The sequence below is a fragment of the Typopeltis vanoorti genome, chromosome 21 (assembly GCF_054136105.1).
Source record: "Typopeltis vanoorti isolate ZY-2024b chromosome 21, IOZ_Tvanoo_1.0, whole genome shotgun sequence".
NCBI classification, from domain to species: Eukaryota; Metazoa; Arthropoda; class Arachnida; order Uropygi; family Thelyphonidae; genus Typopeltis; species Typopeltis vanoorti.
In genome coordinates, this window is record NC_143569.1 from 9,340,001 (window position 1) to 9,360,210 (window position 20,210).

Sequence of the window (20,210 nt, forward strand, 5' to 3'; positions counted from 1 at the left end):
TTCTGTTGCAGTATCATTTAGTTGATTTTTATATCAAAAAGGATACTGGGAAAAAATTGTTCTTTTTTATGGGAAATAGTACAGAACTGGGTTTTATTGCCGTTGAAATTTATGAGATTATCCAAACCCCATTGTAGGAGATCGGAGTTGAGGGTGGTGGTGGTTGATGTTCTGTAGGTTGATGAGTTGTGTAGGATAAGGCTTATCAAATGCAAGTGTGGAGTGGAGTGTGCTGTCATCTGCAAAACTGTGTATTGGGTTGGAGGTCAATTGCAGTAGGTCATTGATATATAGCAGGAAGAGGGTTGGTGAGAGGACAGAACCTTGTGGAACCCCAGCAACAATTGAGTGGTGAGAGGATAGGGAGCTGTCCACCATCACACACAGTGTGCATCCAGACAAAAAACTGGCAATCCACCTACAGAAGTCCTGGGTCAGACCAAATAATGGTAGTTTGCCTAGTAGGTGTTTCTTCTAGGCCCGGTCAAAGGCTTTGGATATATCTAGTGCAACTAGATATATCCAATAAAATAATAAAATACTAAAAGAAGATGAAATTACAATAGAAATTATAAAAGCAGCATGAGAAACATTAACAGAACTAAAAATTATTTAATAAATGCCTGAAAGAGAGAGATTTATCAAACTGCTGGAACAATGCTATCATCATGACACTGTTATTCAAAAAGAGCAGTAGAAAAAAAAAGATAATTACAGACCTATAAGCTTGCTGTCACAAGTACATAAACTGTAAAATAATAGCAAACAGAAGCACTAGATTATTAGTGAAGCTCAGCATAATGAATAAGCTGGATTCAGAAAGGTGTTTAGCACAGTCAACATCTGCAGACATTGAATCAAATAAGAGAAAAATGCGGAGAATAGAATACACTGTTGCGTTTAGGTTTTATAGATTATAAAAAAAAGACTTTGATTCAGGTGAAAAACAGCAATCTAATGGCAATAAAGAAACACAGGATAAGCCAGAATTATACATAGCTAATAAAATATGTGAAAAAGCAACTACTATTATCCTTATATGTGAACAAAGTGGTTTATTCAAAACTAAATAAAGAAATACGCCAAGGAGATACGGTTTCACACCAAGTATTCAATGCAGTATTAGAATATGCTTGAAGTGAACTAGATCAAAGTGAAAAAGGATATCAGTAGCAAAAAAGTAAATAATTTACAACCCACTGTTGATATTGTTTTAATAGCAAACAACAAAAGAGAAATAGAAGTGATGATGAATGAATTAAATACACTCTCAAATAAAGTAGGATTACACATGAACTATGTAAAAAACTAAAATAATGACAAAGAAATAAATGAAGAAAAAGAGATAAAAGAACAAATAGCAATAGACAATAATAATAATATAGAATAAGTATAAGAATATGTGTACCTTGCAAGAACTTTTACATTAGGAAAAAGAAACATTAATGAAGAATTGCAAAGAATTCAGCTAGTCTGGGATGGCTTTTGGCAAACTGGAAACATTTCTGTAGAGTAAAATAAAATGTGAAAATAGAGCCAAACTTTTCAACCAATGCATCATTCCAGTTATAACATACGAATTAAACATGGGACCAATAACCAAAGAAATACTGGACAGAATAAGGAAAACTGAGCACATAGAATGGAAAGAGATCCATGCTAAACATCAGATTGCAAGTTAAAATGAAGATATAAGAAAAGAAACCAAAATATTGGATACAAGGGAAGAGATTTTAAAATTAAAATGGAGATGGGCAGGACATATTGCATAGATGAGAAATGATAGATGGACAAACACAATCACCCAGCTGTATCCATATGAAGGAAAATGAATGCCTGGTCAATCAGAAAGTAGTTGGAAGGATGATTTCGTGAAAAATGTTGAAGAAGTCTTATGTCTTGAACAGAAATCCAACAGCTAGTTATATAAGTTTATTATCAACTTTGACCTTTCCTCCATATTTTCCCAAAACATTTCTATGTCTGGCATGCCTTTCTTACTCTGCTGTTTAGATATCATTTCATCTCCTAGGATCAACTTTCCTTTTTTTTTTTGTTTGTCAGCTGCTTTCTCTAATAATTCAAAAATTTTTCTGCACTTCTGCTGTAGTAGAACCTCCAGACCATAGACAGAAATAAGTTTCATCCCAGTTCCTATTTTGATGTATGTCCATTTCATCTTACATGGCATTGCCTGCCACTCAGGATTATTATTGCCTGAATATAACATCTTGTATTTTATTTAGAAGAATAACAGCTGTTTTTATCTTGTTTCAGTACAGCCAATTTTGTCAACATAGTACTTTCTAATTCTTCTGCCAGTTTCATTTCTTTTCCATTTGATACTTTTTTATGTTGAAGATGCCTATTTTGAATTCTACGGATGTTAACTTTGGATTCATTCTGGTAGCTGACTTTTTTACTGTGTACACTGGTTCCCTGATGAAAACAGCTGAAGTCTGGTTAACCAGGTGATTCCATAGTGAATATGAAATTTCATCTTATTGATCCATCATTTTGTTTTGGTTTAAGCCAATAAAGGATACATTTTGGTCAGCTAAATCCCAAATTGCTAGCCAATCCTCCTTCATTCAGTATCTAGATGGATGCATGCTAATGTGATGCATTATGAGAAATTAAGGATTGGACATTAGGTCAGAAACCCAAGTCACTGGAACGAACGGTTTTGTCACGATGTCCTGCCAGTTATCCAGCCTTGACCCTTAAACAATACCAGCATTAATTGTCTAGCAGTATAACCTATCATTGAAAAGGGTTTACCACATTGTTATATTTGGATTTAACATGAACTAAGTGCGCAAAAAGAGTTCCCCTTGATCTTACTATAGCTGGAATGAACATATGCATAAGTTTTCTAGCAAAAAGTTGACCTTTCTGGACAACAACAGATGTACATATCAAGGAATACTTGTAGAAAATGTGCCTTGAATACTTGATTTTGCTTTATGTGATTTTTTGGGCATTTGCAGTACTTAAACCTTCTGTTTGAAAATCTAAAAAGACATAAATTTCTCTCCAACATAGCAATAAAGCAAACAACCACTATTCCTATGTAAGACATCTCAGAAATAGTCCACTGCATCTTTCAAAATTGGATAGAGTAATGCAGATAAAGTATATAGTAAGAAGGATATTGCTTGAAAAGGCAGCCATGCCATAAGTCTAAGAATACATTAAATACCAAATAATGCAACTAATCCCACTGCTCCTCAAATGTTCCTCATACTTCAAGTACATTTTGGCCAGCTCTACAGATAACTCCTCTTTAGCTTAGTTCCTCTAAGGAACCAAGAACCTCTAAGGTTCTTTGTTGCATGTACCAACTTTTTCCATTCTTTTCTGTCTTGAACTCTTCTAGTCCAGTCCGGGATTTTATCTCTGCTTAGTCTTTACGAATGTTATCCTCCCACCATTGCCTCAGTCTTTCTCTTGGTCGCTTTCCATCAGGCCTCATCTTGAATTAGCCATTCTGTCCTCAACTCATTCTTTCCACATTCCCAAGCCATCTTAAACTGCAATCTCTGATTTCATTGGTTAGTATTATGGACTTATAGAATTCATATAGTTCTTGATTGTCTTCTTCCCCATTCAGGTATTGTTGTTATCTCTTACAGGTCCAAAGATTTTTCCAAGGATTTTATTTCCATAGATCTGCAAAGCTTTTGCATCTTGCATCTTGGTCTGTTTTTGCTCTAGGTATTTGTTTCACATAAAACAATTAGTCTCTTGTATATTTCTGTTTGATAGAATTTTGTAAAATAATAAATGATGTAGCAAATGATAAGATCTATTGAAGATATGTATTTTAGCTTTTATACTAATTTTATTATCTGAAGTAATCAGTGTTCCAAGATATTTGAAGGAAATGGTATTTTAAATCAACGAAAAGAAGGAGTAGCCATAGTATTCAACACAAAATACGAGGGCTAATCTTCTTGAATGGCAGGCAGTCTCAAGTAGAGTAATGTGGGCAAATCAACATCACCAGAGTTAAAGATCGGTACTATCAACGTAAGAAGCCTGAATGGCAAAGAAATGGAGCTAGCTGAGGAATTAGATAAGTACCAGATCGACATAATAGGGGTGACTGAAACAAAAAAGACCAAAACTGGTGAGATCTTTCTGAGCAATAAATACAAAATGTTATATTCAGGCAATGACAATCAAGGAAAAGAAGGCGTAGCCATAGTATGCAACACAAAATACGAGGCTAATCTTCTTGAATGGCAGTCAGTCTCAAGTAGAGTAATATGGGCAAATATGAGAATGGGGAACTGGACAATGAGACTTATTTGTGCCTATGGTCCCACAGAAGGTTCTACTAAGGTAGAAGTGGAGGAATTTTTTGACGCTTTAGAAAAAGCAACTGACACAATGAAAAAGGGAAAGTTGGTCCTTGTTGGGGATCTAAATAGCAGAGTAGGAAATGATTGTGAGACATACAAAAATATTTTGGGAAAATTTGGAGAAAAAAGCAAAGCTAATAATAATGGCAAATATCTGTTGGATTTCTGCTCAGGACATGGACTGGTTATTAGTAACACCATGTTCCAACATAAAAATGTGCACAAATTCACATGGAGAGAAGAGGCTAGGAATAAGAAAAGTCTCATTGACTATGTTATTGTTGATAGTGATGTTTTCTCCCTGGTGCAGGACACCAGAGTGTACAGAGGATTTGAAATTGGAAGTGATCACTATTTAGTCTTGAGCAGGATAAAATTGAATTTCATTTTTAAAAGAATAACATGTAAGAAAGTTTTAAAGCGAATAAAAGTTGAGCAGCTCTCAGATGTGAACTGTAGACTAAAATACAGAAAGATTATTGAAAAGAAAATGAAAGAGTTTCAGAACAGGAATCAAACCTTGGAGATTCAGTGGCAAACTCTGAAGACAACATTGATTGATTCTGCCAGAGAGGCATGTGGTGAGGTTGTGTGCAAGGATAAAAAAATCAGAACTCCTGGTGGACACAGGAAGTTAAAGAGGCAGTGAAGGAAAAGAAGAAAGCATATCAAAAATTCCATACAAATAAGTCAGCTTTTACTCTTACAGAATACAGAGACAAATGTAATAAAGCTAAACAGTGTGTAAAACTAGCTAAACAAAAGTCATGGGAGGACTTTGGCAAGAATATAGAAAATAAATATGAAGAAGGTGGCAAAATATTCTGGAGGTTGTTGAAGAAGCTTAGGAATGGAGGAAAGAGTGCTGTAAAAGGAGTTAGAGATGATAAAGGTGACATGAAAACGGTAGAAAAAGATATCCTTGAAGTATGGAGTAATTACTTTGAAAAACTGCTAAATGAAACAAGCAGTGATGACAGCATAGTGATAAAAAACACTGACCAGGCATGCAGTCAGGAATACATATCCATACTTGAAGTAGAAAAAGCTATCAAAGGCTTGAAATGTGGAAAGGCAGCAGGAGTAGATGATATTTGACCAAAAATGCTGAAGTATGGTGGTATAAAAGTCTTACAGTGGCTGCACTGCATAGTTCAGAAAGCCTGGACAGAGGGACGAATTCCCGATGATTGGAGTAGAGCTCTCATAGTACCCATATATAAAAAGGGAAATAAAACTGAATGTGAGAATTACAGAGGTATTTCCCTACTAAGTGTTCCTGGCAAGATCTATGCATGTATACTTGAGAAACGGTTGAGAAGAATTGTGGAAGAAAAGCTTGGTGAAGAACAAGCTGGATTCAGGCCAAATAGAGGCTGTCAGGATCAGATCTCCACTTTACGACAAATAGTCGAGAAAGCATGGGAATATAACAAAGATCTGTATTTAAGTTTTGTCGATTTAGAAAAGGCATATGACAAGGTGCCAAGAGAGAAGCTATTCAATACGCTGCAGTTATATGGTGTCAATGGGGCATTATATCAAGCAATACTTAGTCTTTATTTGAGTTGTAAGTCAGCAGTTAGAATTGAAGGAAGTACAGGAAGATGGTTTAATGTTAAATCTGGTGTGAGACAAGGATGTACATTATCCCCTTTGTTATTCATTATCTATATGGATCACATTATGAAGGAAAGTGGTATTAAACCTAATATCAAAATTGGAGATGTTAATGTCAGCTCTTTGCTTTATGCGGATGATGTTATACTTCTAAATAAATCTGCTACAAGTCTGCAAGATTCTCTGACTTAAATCAATTGCTGTTGTAATAGATATGGTATGAAGGTCAGCAATAAAAAGACAAAGACAATGAAAATAGGCAGAATCATTGAAAATGACAACTGTGTTGTGAATGGAGAACCTGTGGAACAAGTAAAACATTTCAGCTACTTAGGCACGATTTTTACTGAAGATGGTAAATTAAATATAGAAATAGACAACAGAATCAGCAAAGCTGGTATGGTGGGAAGTCAATTGAATAAATTCATATGGAATAAGAGAGAAATTAGTCGGAACACTAAATTAGCTGTATACAAGACAGTGTTCAAACCAGTTTTAACTTATGGATCTGAGAGCTGGGTCAGAAGTAAAACACTTGACCAAAGACTAGAGACCGCAGATATGAGAGTCCTGAGAAAGATTAGAGGCGTGAACAGATGGCATCAATGGCAATATCATATTAAAAATGAGGATATTAGGAAAGAACTTGACATCGTCAGCATCCAGGAATGCGTTAGCAGAGCTAATCTCAGGTGGTATGGTCACTTAAATAGAATGGGAGAGGAAAGATTAGCAAAACAAGTGTTCTCTGCTAGGTTGGCAGGAAAATGACCCAGAGGAAGACCAAGATATAGGTGGATTGATACGGTACAAAGTGCCTTAGACGATAGAAATATAAGATCTGATAATGTTGGAGTCTTGACAAGTAACCGACTGATTTGGAGGAAAATTGTAGATAGGAAGTTAGTAATGATGTAATTTTTTCATGTAGTACTGTAATATCCTGTACACCCCTTGAGGGTACATGGCAGGAATTTGATGATGATGATGATGGTATTTTAAATTTCAGGTTATGAGTGGCAAACTGGCCATCTTCCCCTCGATTATTGTTTCCACATACTTCTGAATATGCAATTTTATCCTAATTGATATATAATCCTAGTTTTTCAGCAGAAACTTTAACTTTTCTGAATGTTATTGTAATGTCTTCAGCATTTTCTCCAACTATACATATATCATCTGCATATTGTAATATTACTGTTTTGCTTGTGTTATTTTTTACAGTTTCTCAAATATATTTTTCTAAAGTTAAGTTAAAATTGGATGGGCAAAAGGGCATTTCTGTCATCATGGAAAAGGTGTAGATCTAATTCCATTAGCCAATACTATGCTTTGACTGTGAGTGGTGCAAATTTTGATTAAATTTATTATCTTATGAGGTCAAGTTTGTTTAATACTCCCCAAAACCTTCTTTATGAATCCTGTTATATGCTTTTCTAAAATCTATAAATAAAATATACACCTGCTGATTAATATATATTCTTAATTTTTTCTTTAATATTTGCCTTAGTGTAAAAATCTGGTCAATTGTCAAGTGTAAAAATCTGGCCTATTTCTTTGAAATAATGCTTAATATTTGCCTATATTTTCTTTAGCATATGGTAAGATTCTTTTTAGTAAAATAGATAAAATTTTGTAGCCTACAGACAGGAGCAATATCCCTCTGTAATTTTCACATTCATTTTTGTTTCTTTTTTTTATATATTGGTACAATTAATGTTTTTACCATTCTGAGGGTGTCTCTTTATTTTCTCATATTACATCCACAAGAAGATAATGTGGAGAGAATAAAGAATGAGAGGAGCTATGAAATATATACACCCTCTGTCCAAAAAGAAACTGAACTTTTTGAAAATAGAAGAAATTAGTGGCACCACTTGTATCTTTTTGTTGTCGAAAGCAGCAACCTTCATTAATGTTGTATCAACTGTTTATGACATTTGTTTCATTAGAAGCTGACTTATAGTGCCAAGAGTGACAGTTTGGTTTGATGAACAGTCAATCGTCATGATATTCATGCCGTATGCGACGAATTCTCACCATCAATCTTAAAGTTATGCACTTTGGCATGATGAGATTTCCAGTGGCATATTATATTAGCATGGTTATGAGGCTAAGGATCTTGGCATAGTGGTGGATATGGAATCTGAAATTCAAAGGTCACATAGCAAAGGTTGCAAATACAACTTTGAGAATATATCTAACGTTGAAGCAAACCTTGACATGTAAGGATAACAAAGTCATTTTTCTTTATAAGGCCTTGTTAAAACCACACCTAAATTATTGTGTGCAGATTTGGTCTCCTGTTCCATGTGGAAAAAGAAGTGGAAAAGATGCAAAGAAGAGTTACAAAGATTATATCCAGATTATGAGATTTAGATTATGAGAACAGACTCTGGTTAACAGATGTCATAGGATATCATCTGATGAGATTTTTCATTATTTGGAAGGTGGGAGAGAGAGAACGGGGGGGGGGGGGGAGGCATCCATGGAAATTAAGTTTGTTCGCAGTCAAGAAAGGGGTAAGAGCTAAGAAGTTTTTCTCTCACAGAGCAGTGTGTGAGTGAAATAGTTTGCCTTTAGGGGTAGTGAGTACATCTGGTGTGAATGAATTTAAGGGAAGGTATGACAGCTGTTTTGGGTGATTTATAGCCTTTCTCAATGAGAGAGGATGATTTATAGCCTCTCTCAATGAGAGGGTATAAAACAACCATGAGTCCTTGACTCCCTGGAGGTCTCACATAATAATAATTACTATTATTATTACTATTACATGACACCTCCAGGGAGTCCATAGACTCGTTGAGGGAGGGCACTTGCTCTACAACTCTGCCTCCACCACTCAATCCACCAACTACAATGAACTGCAATAACACCAACGCCATCTACCACCCACCACCACCACTTTCACAGACAATTACAAACATTTATTTTCACAGCCAGATTCGAACCCTCAGCCTTTTGGCTGGAGAGCAAATACACTAACCACTCGGCCAACCAGACCAGCATAATAATAAACCCACTGTGCTCTTTGTATCAGTGGAAGCAATGGATTGGGCAACAGTGTTATGCTGTTCAAATATTTCAAGAACTGATAAATGAAGGCTATTAGTTATTGAAATAAAGGACAGGCTTCTGCTTTAAAGGAATTATAATGGAAAGTTTATCAGTTCAGTACCATGCAAACAAAAATGCGTGGAAGATATCTGTTTTTAAGAATTGAGTTGGGAATGGAGAATTACAAATTAAATTGAGACAACTTTTACTGGTTCTTGATAGTTGCTAGGCTGTTCACCGCAAAGTTAATTTTTTACAATCAATCATGGAATAAGTATCAAGACCATTCAAAATTGTTTTGCTCACTGTGGTTTTAAGCATTCAATCACAGATATGCCAAATATGACTTTTGACACTTGGTTTATAGTGAAAATCACATCCCATTAAACGTGAATCACATCAGAAACTATGAAGAATTTTGATCCATTGACTGTAGCCTTTAATATAATGAAAATGAAGATCTTATTATTATTATTATTATTATTATTATTACTATTGTTCCGGGAAACTCCAAGGAGTCGACAGACTCATCGAGGGAGGCCCTATCATGTCAAGAACAACTATTCAACATTCACACAGTATCTATCATACCTTGCCTTGAACTCATTCACGGTCGTAGCACCCACAATAGACTCTGGAAGCTTCTTCCACTCATTTACCACTCTCCAAGTAAAGAACCTAGCTCTAACACCCTTGTCAACCACGCTCTTGCCCAGCTTCCATGCATGGCCCCTAGTCCTCCCACCACCAGTCATATTTTCAAAAATATCTTCTGGATCAATCTTATAAAAACCCTTCAATAATTTGAATGTCTCAATCATATCACCCCTCCTTCGCCTATCGTCCAATTTCTGCAACCCACAAATCTTCAACCTATTCTCATAAGGTTCATTCCACAGACCTGCTATCGTCTTGGTCACTCGTCTCTGGACCCTCTCCACTTCCTCCCCATCACGAAGAAACCCTGGTGCCCATAACTGGGCACAGAAGTCCAGATGGGGTCTTATCAAGGCTCGATACAGAGGAACAACAACTTGTTCGTCTCTGCATGTTAAAGTATTTTTCAGGTGAGCTGTTTTAGTTACTTTTGCAATGTGCCCCCTAAACTTCAACTCCCTATCCACCAACACTCCCAAATCCCTGGCCTCATCAATCTCCTGGAGTATGGTTCCACCAATGCGATATACTGCTGCTATTCTTTTCACCCCAAAGTGCATAACCTTACACTTTGCCACATTAAATTGACATCCATTTTTCCTAGCCCAGTCCTCCAAACTATCCAAATCATCCTGTAAAATTTTGACATCCTGTGCACTCACAATTGCTCTACCCAACTTTGCATCATCAGCAAACAAGTGAACACTTCCTCTCAGATCCTTTCCAATATCATTGATGAACAAATTGAAAAGCAGTGGTCCAAGAACAGAGCCCTGTGGCACTCCACTAGTCACAAGACGTCTTTTAGACTCCACTCCTGAATAAACCACTCTTTGATATCTCTCCTTCAACCACCCTCCTATCCATTTCACCAACCCTATATCTATCCCCATCTGCTCCAGTTTACTGATTAGGGTTCCATGTGGTATCCTATCAAAGGCCTTGGCAAGGTCCAGTAGTATTGTTAAATTGTGAATGAAACTATGTTGGTTAGTTTATTTTTTTTCATTCACATTTAACATTGATTATTATGTATTAATCATGATTTGTATAAAAATTATTTATTATTCCTTAATTTAGGATTACTATTTAAATATTTATTCTAAACTTAACCTACTGTTAATTTGTTAAGCAATAATATGTGCAGAATTTATAATAACTAAAATACATATATGATGTAACGAAAAGTATTATTATAATTAATTCTATACGTAATGAAAAAGCTGATTAAGTAGCTCAAATATTCTGTTTATTCTTATTTGTGAAAATTTAACATTATGTAATCACTCATGTAGTAGTAGAGCATTGTATTACATTAGCGAAATGTTTGCGTTTATTTGTTGTCATGGAGACGCATGAAATAAACAAGCACGAGTTGAATAGAGCATGACCTTCGGACTGAAAGGAGAGGAAAGATATTATATATATAGAAGATTTTGAATTAGAAGGAGAGAGGAAGTTTTTGCGGAGCAGGAAGGAAGGTAGGATACAAGCAAAAGAAGTGGAAGAAAATTATAAGTTCTCTAGGGCAGAAATTCATGAGAATAGTGTTTAGAAGTGAGCCAAAACATAGTGAATCATATACTTAGCTGCAAGTGAAGTCAGCTGTGTTGTAAAGGAAAATTAATGCCGTATCCGGATAAATAGAGAACTGGACATTCAATGGAAAATTCTGATTAGTTCCAGTTAGTCTAGGATTACGTCTTAATTCTATGTTGCCCTGAGAAGAATTATATTGAAATTAACTAGTTTGAGAAAAGTAAACAAGGAAAGATATCAGTGCCTTATTGATGTGTTTTTTTTTTGAGTAGTGAAGCGCAATTAACAGTAGTTCAGTTAAATCGTTGGAGAATTTTTATTAATGTGTTCCGCTAACGTAAATAAGTTAATTCATAAGTGTGCTCACAATTAATTGATGTATTGAAGATTGTATCTGGTAAGAGTAATCATACTTGTTTGTTTATTCTAACGTTAACATATCTTCGAAGTTCAAAGTCCGAAATAAGATTGCTTGGAATGTTGTCTACCTTGATTAGTGCTTCCTGTGAATTTAAACATTAAGTACAGCTGATAGATATGTGGAGACTGATTAATAAGAAGTTTCGTTTTATTAACTTGAGTTAAGAAAGCTTGTGATTTTGAAGCTGTGAATTGTATGTGAAAGTTTAGAACATTGAATTGGCATGAGTGACTTAGCAAGATGTATTAAGTTGATTGTATTGTTTCATTTTAAAGCAGAATTCTTGTATTTGTTATATATATCATATATTAAATGTTTTATTTTGTTAATCTAAATATTGTGTTTGCCTGAATTCCCTTTTATTGCACCGTTCATAAATATTCGAATCTTACAGGAAACCCAAGTGGAATAGTAAATAATTCGGCCTAAATAAATGAGGAGACTGCTAACTTAATTAAGAATTGATCCTACTATTTTATATAGACTAATCTAAAAATAGGGTGGCGCAGTATAATTATAAATTTCTCTACTTTTGGATCGGTGATCAATTTGCAATTAGTTGTTATATTGATAAGAGTGACTTGAACCAAGATGGCGGATTTAGAACATAACATGAAAATAGAACGTCACGACAGTATCACTGTAAACCCATTACCCCTATCCAGTTCAGCCGTCACTGTGTTATAAAACGTGAGCAAGTTACTGAGGCATGATCTACCCTTCACAAAACCATGTTGTCCCCCATACAATATCCCATTTTCATCTATCCAATCCTGTATTCTTTTCTTGACTAATTTCTCTAAGACCTTGACAATAATTCCTGATATGCTAATCGGTCGGTAATTTACAACAGCAGTCTTGGAACCACCTTTATGCAGTGGAACTATTTTCCCCTCTTTCCACCCGCTCGGGACTAACCCAGACCCGAGACTCAAATTAAACAGAATGGTCAAGGGTACTGACAATTCTTTAGCTGCTTCTCGTACAACACGAGGAAATTGCAGCAAAACATCAGAGGACATTAGGAGAACAAGAAAGTGATAAGGATGATACTCCTGAACTTGAATGAATAACTATCCAAAACCCTAGGAAATGTATTACTGGATACAACTTTTTCATGTAGGAAAGCAATGAAGGCAGTGCTATATCTGCACTAGATATCTGTGCTGATTAACTGCAGTAAAAAAAAAAAACTGGCAGGCTAACTCGATTAACTCCTATGACACCATTAATTGCTAAGAACTACATTCATGTTTAATTCTTATATAAATGGAATTGTTTTGTGCCAGATACTTTAATTAAAGTCATTTGTTTAGCTATTAGTCAGTAATTTTGCTGCACGATAAACAAAAAACTTGTCTAAGCTTATATATATATATATGTACACCTTTTAACCTTTGATGTGCATCTTTGTTTAATTTGGGCAGCTGCTTAATTGTGCCAAATTATGCTGTTCCTGATGTGGCCCAGTTAATCTGAATCCACTGTATATGTGGAATTAAATAAACATGATGTTAATAAGGCAGTGGGAATGCCTGAAAGCTTATTACCTGTTGCTTTGAAGGAATGCTCTAGGGCAGGGGTTCTCAACCTTTTCCAGTAGCGTATGACTATATTTAATTCAAGATATTAGATGTACCAGTAAGGCAGTGGCCCACGTACCATAGGTTGAGAATCCCTGCTCTAGGGAATTAATGGGACTCCTTTGGACTTGCACTGCTGCAAGCATTAACATAAGGCTTGCAACAGTGCAAGTCCAAAGGAATGGAAAGTGGGAAAAATTGTTCTGCACATATGGTGGGATGGGAGAGATTAGACTGAGGCTACAAATTATAGATCTGCCTCTGTGTCTCTGGAGTAGCAGTTGGTGAGGACTAGGATTCAGAATTGGGTTGATAATAACAGAATTCTCTATGATCATTAGTATGGATTTGTTAAGGAGAAATCTTGTTTTAGCAATCTGGTTGCATACTACAACAAGGTGATGAATTCACTGGATAAGGGAAATGCATGTACAGTGGTATACTTGGATATTTCAAAGGCCTTTGATAGATTGCCACATGACACACTGGTAACTAAATTAAAATAGATGAGATTGGATAAGAGAGTCTAGTAAGTTGGATAGCTGATTGGCTGTCAGATATTAGCAGGTTGAGTATTGGGAGAGTGACATGTGGGTGCCATGGAGTGGTACTCATATACCACTCAAGTGGATGGCACACCAGCAGAGTACCATGAGAGTCTGTTTATGGGGCCATTATTATTTAATACATGTTAATGATATCGGGAAAGGCTTAACTGGAGATATGTAGCTGTTTGCAGATGATGCAAAGTTAGGAAGTACTATGAGTAGCAAAGCAGAAGCAAAGTCTTGAAACTTGAAATTTGGTAGGCAAGGATGGGATGCACAGTATACAGTGAGTGTGGAAATTTTGAGAAGAGACAAGATCTAGTAGTGATGGTAGACAGAGACTTAGGAGATTACATCACAAAAATTGTGAGAACTATGGTGAATTATGACAATTATGAGGACTTTGGCATACAGAAGCAAAGAGGTTATGGTTCCAACATTACATGCAGACTACTCTGCACAGATCTGATCTCCTGGATGAGGATGTCTCAGAAAGGATCCAGAGCAGATTCATTCACTGAGTCAGTGTTGGATCTGTGAGATACGAAGACAGATTGAGGAATGCACTTTATAGTGCCTTGTGAATAGTAGCAGAGACAACATGATTGATATGTGCAAGTTGGTGAGGGGTTTGTGACCAGATTAAGGCAGAGGAGATTTTTCATCTAGTAGAGAGAAGGGTCTTTTCCTCACTCCCTTGCTCACACTTTACTTATACAGCTGTATAAGGAGAGTGTGAGCAAAGGAGCGAGGAGAAGGCTCTTTGCATGGAAAGTTTTATGATCTCTATATGTGAGAGTGTGGACCTCCTACAATGAGTCCTTTAACTCTTTGGAGGTCTGACGTTAATAATAATAATTCATTCTGATTAAGCATTCTAGAATGTTATGTCATCAGTACCCATTTCATGGGGGAAAAAAACAATTGTTTTCTTCCATGGCAAAAAGCATGATGATAGAATTCTACTCCACTTTCAGTATCATGCATGGATAGTGCTATTTTGTCTTTTTTGCACTGTGCAACATATGCTATATGCTTCTTCCTCCTCTCAAAAGCCTTTTGTTTGACTAAATATGGACTGAGGATGTTAAATTATCTCATACATATCCAAAATGTTTGTACCAAGGATGTGAATGCTTAGGGATTTCATATTCAGAGTCCATAATGAGATCTATGTGAAGGTGGTGGAGTAGAGGTTGAACATTCTTTGACAAAGCCAGAAACTTTAGAGTACAGTATATCTTATCCATTGAAAGCTGTTGACTGTGATACAACAGATCAGAACTAGTGCATGTATAGAGAAATGATATTAAGATAAGCATAGTTTCTTTAATAAGGATTTTGGCAAAGTGGGGCAACAGCCAGGATAGTATTACCAGATAGATAGAATAACATTTTTAGTATGGAGATAATATCCTCTTATTATCCAAATAGGATTTAGTCTTATCCAGGTGGAGTCTAAGAAGCATTGCCATTTATTTAGGTAATGAGTATGCAGGCTCTTTGATTCTGTGAGCCATAAATCAGAATGACAGAAATGCTTAGATTTTCATTTTGATTTCAGCTCTTCTTACAGGTCACCATATTGAATTTATTTGTCATGAAGTGTATTATTCACATAGGTTTGGTTGTATTTTGTTCTCCAAACACATCAGGCATCTTTTGTTCATAGCTTGCAATCCAGTACTATATTCTCATGTCACATTGACTTTGTCTGACATGAGAAATCATTATCATTTTTTCTTAAGATTCCATGATGCTTTTTGCTCCACTTCTTCTTAAGTTTGGAAGGAAAAAAGTTCAGTATGCAAAAGAATTGAGAAAATTTGTACCTTCGTTTCATATTTTACATTCAATAGATTATTAAAAGTAAAATCTCTTTTTGCTATGAGATATTGTTTGGGAGATAACCCTAAGTAATACAACAAAGTTGAAGCCTTCCAATAATGCTGATTGTTCTCCTTAGGAAAGCCTCCAGAATTCTTTTACAATAGTCTAGCTTATATCTAATTTATTTTCTTTGAATGTTTTTTGCTAATCAAAACAATTAATATGGATTTTCCACTTTAGCATTACAGATTTCATCATGTCTTTTCTGAATATTGTCAAGTTTTATCCCTATCCTTAAGCATTTCTCTGTCTGTTGGTTTTTTTATGAAAAAAACCAACCAAGAAAGATTTGTAAATTTATTTTATTTTTATTTTCCTAAATTCACACTGAAACAGTACTACATACTGTGGTCCTACATGTCAGACCAAAAGAGGCCTAATCCCCCAACAATAACCTGTGCTATCCAGCTCCAAACCTGGGGATTTGAGAAGTCATTCTTTGTTCTCCATACTGCCAGTGTGCTTTGCAAAGTACACAAAGCGAATATAAATCACCCCAAGAGAGTTCAAAGCTTAGTAAGTCCATATAACAATGTGACACAATATGGCTTTAAAGGATATAGTTACAGAGGTAAATTTTTGTATAATGTGGTATTCTTCCTGAAGTAGCTGTATACTATATCTTAGTTTCCAGCATAGTAGGCAGCTTTCTCATGATGGAGGATAGTGAGTGGTTGTCTAGCACACACAACTTGTACATCAATAAAGGTTAACTAATTTCCTCTCTTTGATACAAGTTCAAGCTTTCTCAATCCAATTTTAGTCCTATAGTGATGTTCTACTGCTATTATTCAACCTTTGTTCTTCAGTCTGTTCTCTATAACCCTCACTATTGCATAGTATATAGTACATTAGTATTAGTACAAGGTAGACTAAGGATTATATAATCTGGAAACTCTGCTCTTGAAGATCAGATGACTATTTTCAAGACACTTCAGCCATCACGATAAATGGATTGGTGGTCTTAAAACAGGAAATGATATTCATCTGTCACATAAAGACATTCGCAATCCATACCCACAGTGCGATTCAAACCCACAGCCTTTTGCAAGAAAGACTTTGGAGAAAAGAAAAAAGAGCATTTAGCAGATGTTGTACATTGTAAGGAAGACAAAAGAGAACTATCCTTACATGCCACTGAAAAGTCACATGAAGTGTATTCAAAATTTAGCAGTCATTCATCATTACTGCTGGAGAAAAAAAAAAACACATGAATGTATTTTCAAAGAAGCAGTACCAGTGTGAAGATGCAATACCGTACTCATTCAGAATAACAATCTCACTAATTGCATTTAGTCATTTATTTTTAGCCCTGTTTCATAAAAAAAAAAAAAGTATAACTTTCCCTAGCAGTACCTTAACAAGACCCTTATTTCACATACACAATTGCATGGTTACTATTAGCTAAATTCTATATTTCTTTAATTATTTTATGCTTATTTAATTAATATCTTTCAGTTTATTGTCTCTCTTCTCCTTGATGATGGATTGACTTCTGAAACACAGCAAAATAATTTTTAAAGAAAGAAAGAAAGAAATTCAATTTTAAGAAAAGTATCTGCTTATTTTTAAGAAAAGAATCTGCTTACTTTTTTTTTCTTTTTTCATGATGGGAACCAGATGAAATCTCTGTCATTTCTATGATAACTTATCATGGCTATAAATCTAGCCATAACTATTTAACTAGATGTGTGTGTATAAGGCATGTTTCCTCTTTTTTCTTGTAGGACTGGCAACTGCTGCAGGATGTCAGCTCGTTGCATCTTGTGACATTGTAGTAGCTTCTGAAAATGCGAAGTTTTCAACTCCAGGGTAAGATTATTTGATTAGATTTGTATTTTTTCTCTTACCAGTGTTGCTTACCAGGTAAGGAATACTGATAAGAGGAAATGAAAATTTCTGGAAAATGAAATACATTATCAAATTAAATGCTTTTCAATATACTTATCTTAAATTCCCTTCGGTTCTAAATTTAAATTTAGAACTGAAGGGAATTTTTTTTATGTAGCTGCAGTGTGCCTCTGTTCATAATGAAATGAAGTCTGAGATGAAATAGTAAATTTTATACTTTTTTTTAACTATTATATTTTCTTATTTCTTAGCAAACACAACAAGTTGAGAGTTACATCTAATCAACAATAATCTTATGCTGTCTGTTGGTAATTTGCAGGCTGGAAATAGTCACTGCCAATTTTTGGATAAAGAACAGTGATTTGACAAAGAAAGTTAAAAAAAAAAAAAAACTCGACAAATTAAACTACACATAAAGTGAGAAGCTAGAAGAATTTAAATTTTCTACTTTGTTTATAAAAGTTAAAATTAAGTTTAATTTTATATTATTTATTTTGTTTTGTGGGTTACAGTGGATAGAAATAAATTCTTTGACATTAAGAAAAGATTTATAGACAATGAACAGGTATTCATTTTTCTCACATATGCAGTCCTTTACTTTTTTTTTATCTCTTAAAGCTGACATTTGTGCATTATGGGAAGTCATTATGCAAAACCACAATAATGAGAGCCAGACCCAGGAAGATTCTAAGGCTAAATCACTGCAGAAGTTATTAAAATAAATAAAGTGCCTCCATAGTGTAATTGGAAGGATAACTGCGAATTTTGCCCTTTTTTGGAAAATTTGGAAAATTGGAAAAAACCTGAGTTTGATTCTCATAATGATGAGAGGAATCTTTATATGGACTTTTTCAGTGAAGGGCAGTTAGCTGATCTCATATAGAGGTTTCAAGGTTTTTTTCTTCCAGAAATTTGGATTTTTCATCCTGCATACAGACAAATCGACCATCAGTACACATTCTGATGTGTTCCGATTAGTAGAGTGGAGTACTCTTCTGTGGTGAGTGAGCCTTTGGATTCCTTGGAGGTGTCGCATGAAAATAATAAATGCTTGTAAAAAGTTTTTTGCCTCATTACAAAGAGTATTAAACATGACAAGAAAGTATATTTTAATCCTTACAAACACAATTTGTGCATTAAGTTTCTTTACAGATAATCTGCTTGTATATAGAGGCTGTTGGCTTCACATCATTTTTTTTTTGCAATATCCCGTAATGCATCTCACACTTACTTTGTTACATTTATGCATATGTTCACTCTGATATCCCATATCACAGATTATCCAAACCAAAATCTCATCTTTTTTATTTTTAATCTTCTCTGGCAAAAAAAAAAAAACTATCTCTTTCTGTCAAATTCCTTGAATATACATATCACACTCCTATCAAGTGAGTACGAGATGTGCAACATATCTCGAAAGTGGGAAAATGAAGTAACGAATATGAATGATGAAAGGTGTGTGAGTGAGAATGTCATATAGAGTGTTGTTCAAAGAGAAAGCAGTAGCTAATGAAATATGGAGGAAAGGACATAAACTGGTGTGAATAAGGAAGTGGAAGTAATAGAGTTATGAAATGTGAGCTCAAATAACTTGAGAAATGTCTGGCACGTGGTACAGCAGAGAGGAGAATGAAAGAAAAAATGACTAGGTAGAGTAAGAAAGAAGGAATAGCAAAAGTTTAGTATTATATGGAAATTCTATGATAAGAGACCTGCTTGAATAGACTGTGAGAAATATTTTGGCCTGAAATTAACAGACTGTCATCAGTGCATCAGCATAATCACTAGATTATTTACAAAGCTGAGCTACATGTCACATGTCAGAATGCCACGAAACGAGTGATTACAAAATAAAACGAGATTACAATTAAAAGTAAAACTAAAATTAACAGGAAATTAACATGATTCAGTTAATTTATCAAAATTTAGATAAATAAACTGAATCAGAGTGTGGCGCACTCTGTTAGGTATCTACCTGGATACCGAATGAGCAAGGACTGGTCTGCAATTTGGGATTTAGCCGAACGAATTATATTCCTATTGGCTTAAACCATAATGCAAAATGATAGTAGAGCATGATAGAATTTCATGACAGCTCGGGTATCACCCAGTTAAACAAGGCCCCCATTGTTCTCATCAGAGAAGCAAGGCAAACAGCAAAAAAGATAGCTACTAGAACAGATCCTGCAATATATCCCAATTCAACATCAACAGAATTCAAGATTGATACTATCAATGTAAGAAGCATCAATGGAAAAGAAATGTAACTAGCAGAAGAATTGGATAAGTACCAGATCGACATAATAGGTGGGATAGAACAAACAAGACAAAAAACAAGTGAGATCTTTCTAAACAATAAATACAAAATGTTATATTTAAACAATAACAATCACAGAAAAGAAAGAGTAGCCATAGTATTCAACATTAAATACAAGGTTAATCTTCTTGAATGACAGGCAATATCAAGTAGAATGATGTGGAGAAACTGGAAATGAGACTTATTTGTTCCTCGGATCCCACAGAAGGTTCTGCTAAAGAAGAAATGGAGGAATTTTTCAAGGCATCACAGACAGCAGCTGACATAACATTAAAGGAAAAGGTGGTCCTTGTTGGAGATTTAAACAGCAGAAAAGGAAAAGATTATCAGGCATATAGAAATGTTTGGGGAAAATTTTGA

At 35.0% G+C, this 20,210-nt stretch overlaps 1 protein-coding gene across 2 annotated transcripts in view; it reads left to right on the top strand.

Moving 5' to 3' along the window:
• The window catches only part of LOC150094612 (enoyl-CoA hydratase domain-containing protein 3, mitochondrial-like), a 228,699-nt gene that overhangs the window by 117,839 nt on the left and 90,650 nt on the right, over positions 1–20,210 (top strand). For both annotated transcript variants that reach the window (XM_090411285.1, XM_090411284.1), the window contains exon 5: positions 17,410–17,494. In XM_090411285.1, coding sequence (XP_090267411.1) covers positions 17,410–17,494 — 85 coding nt within the window. The remainder of the gene's footprint in view (positions 1–17,409; positions 17,495–20,210) is intronic.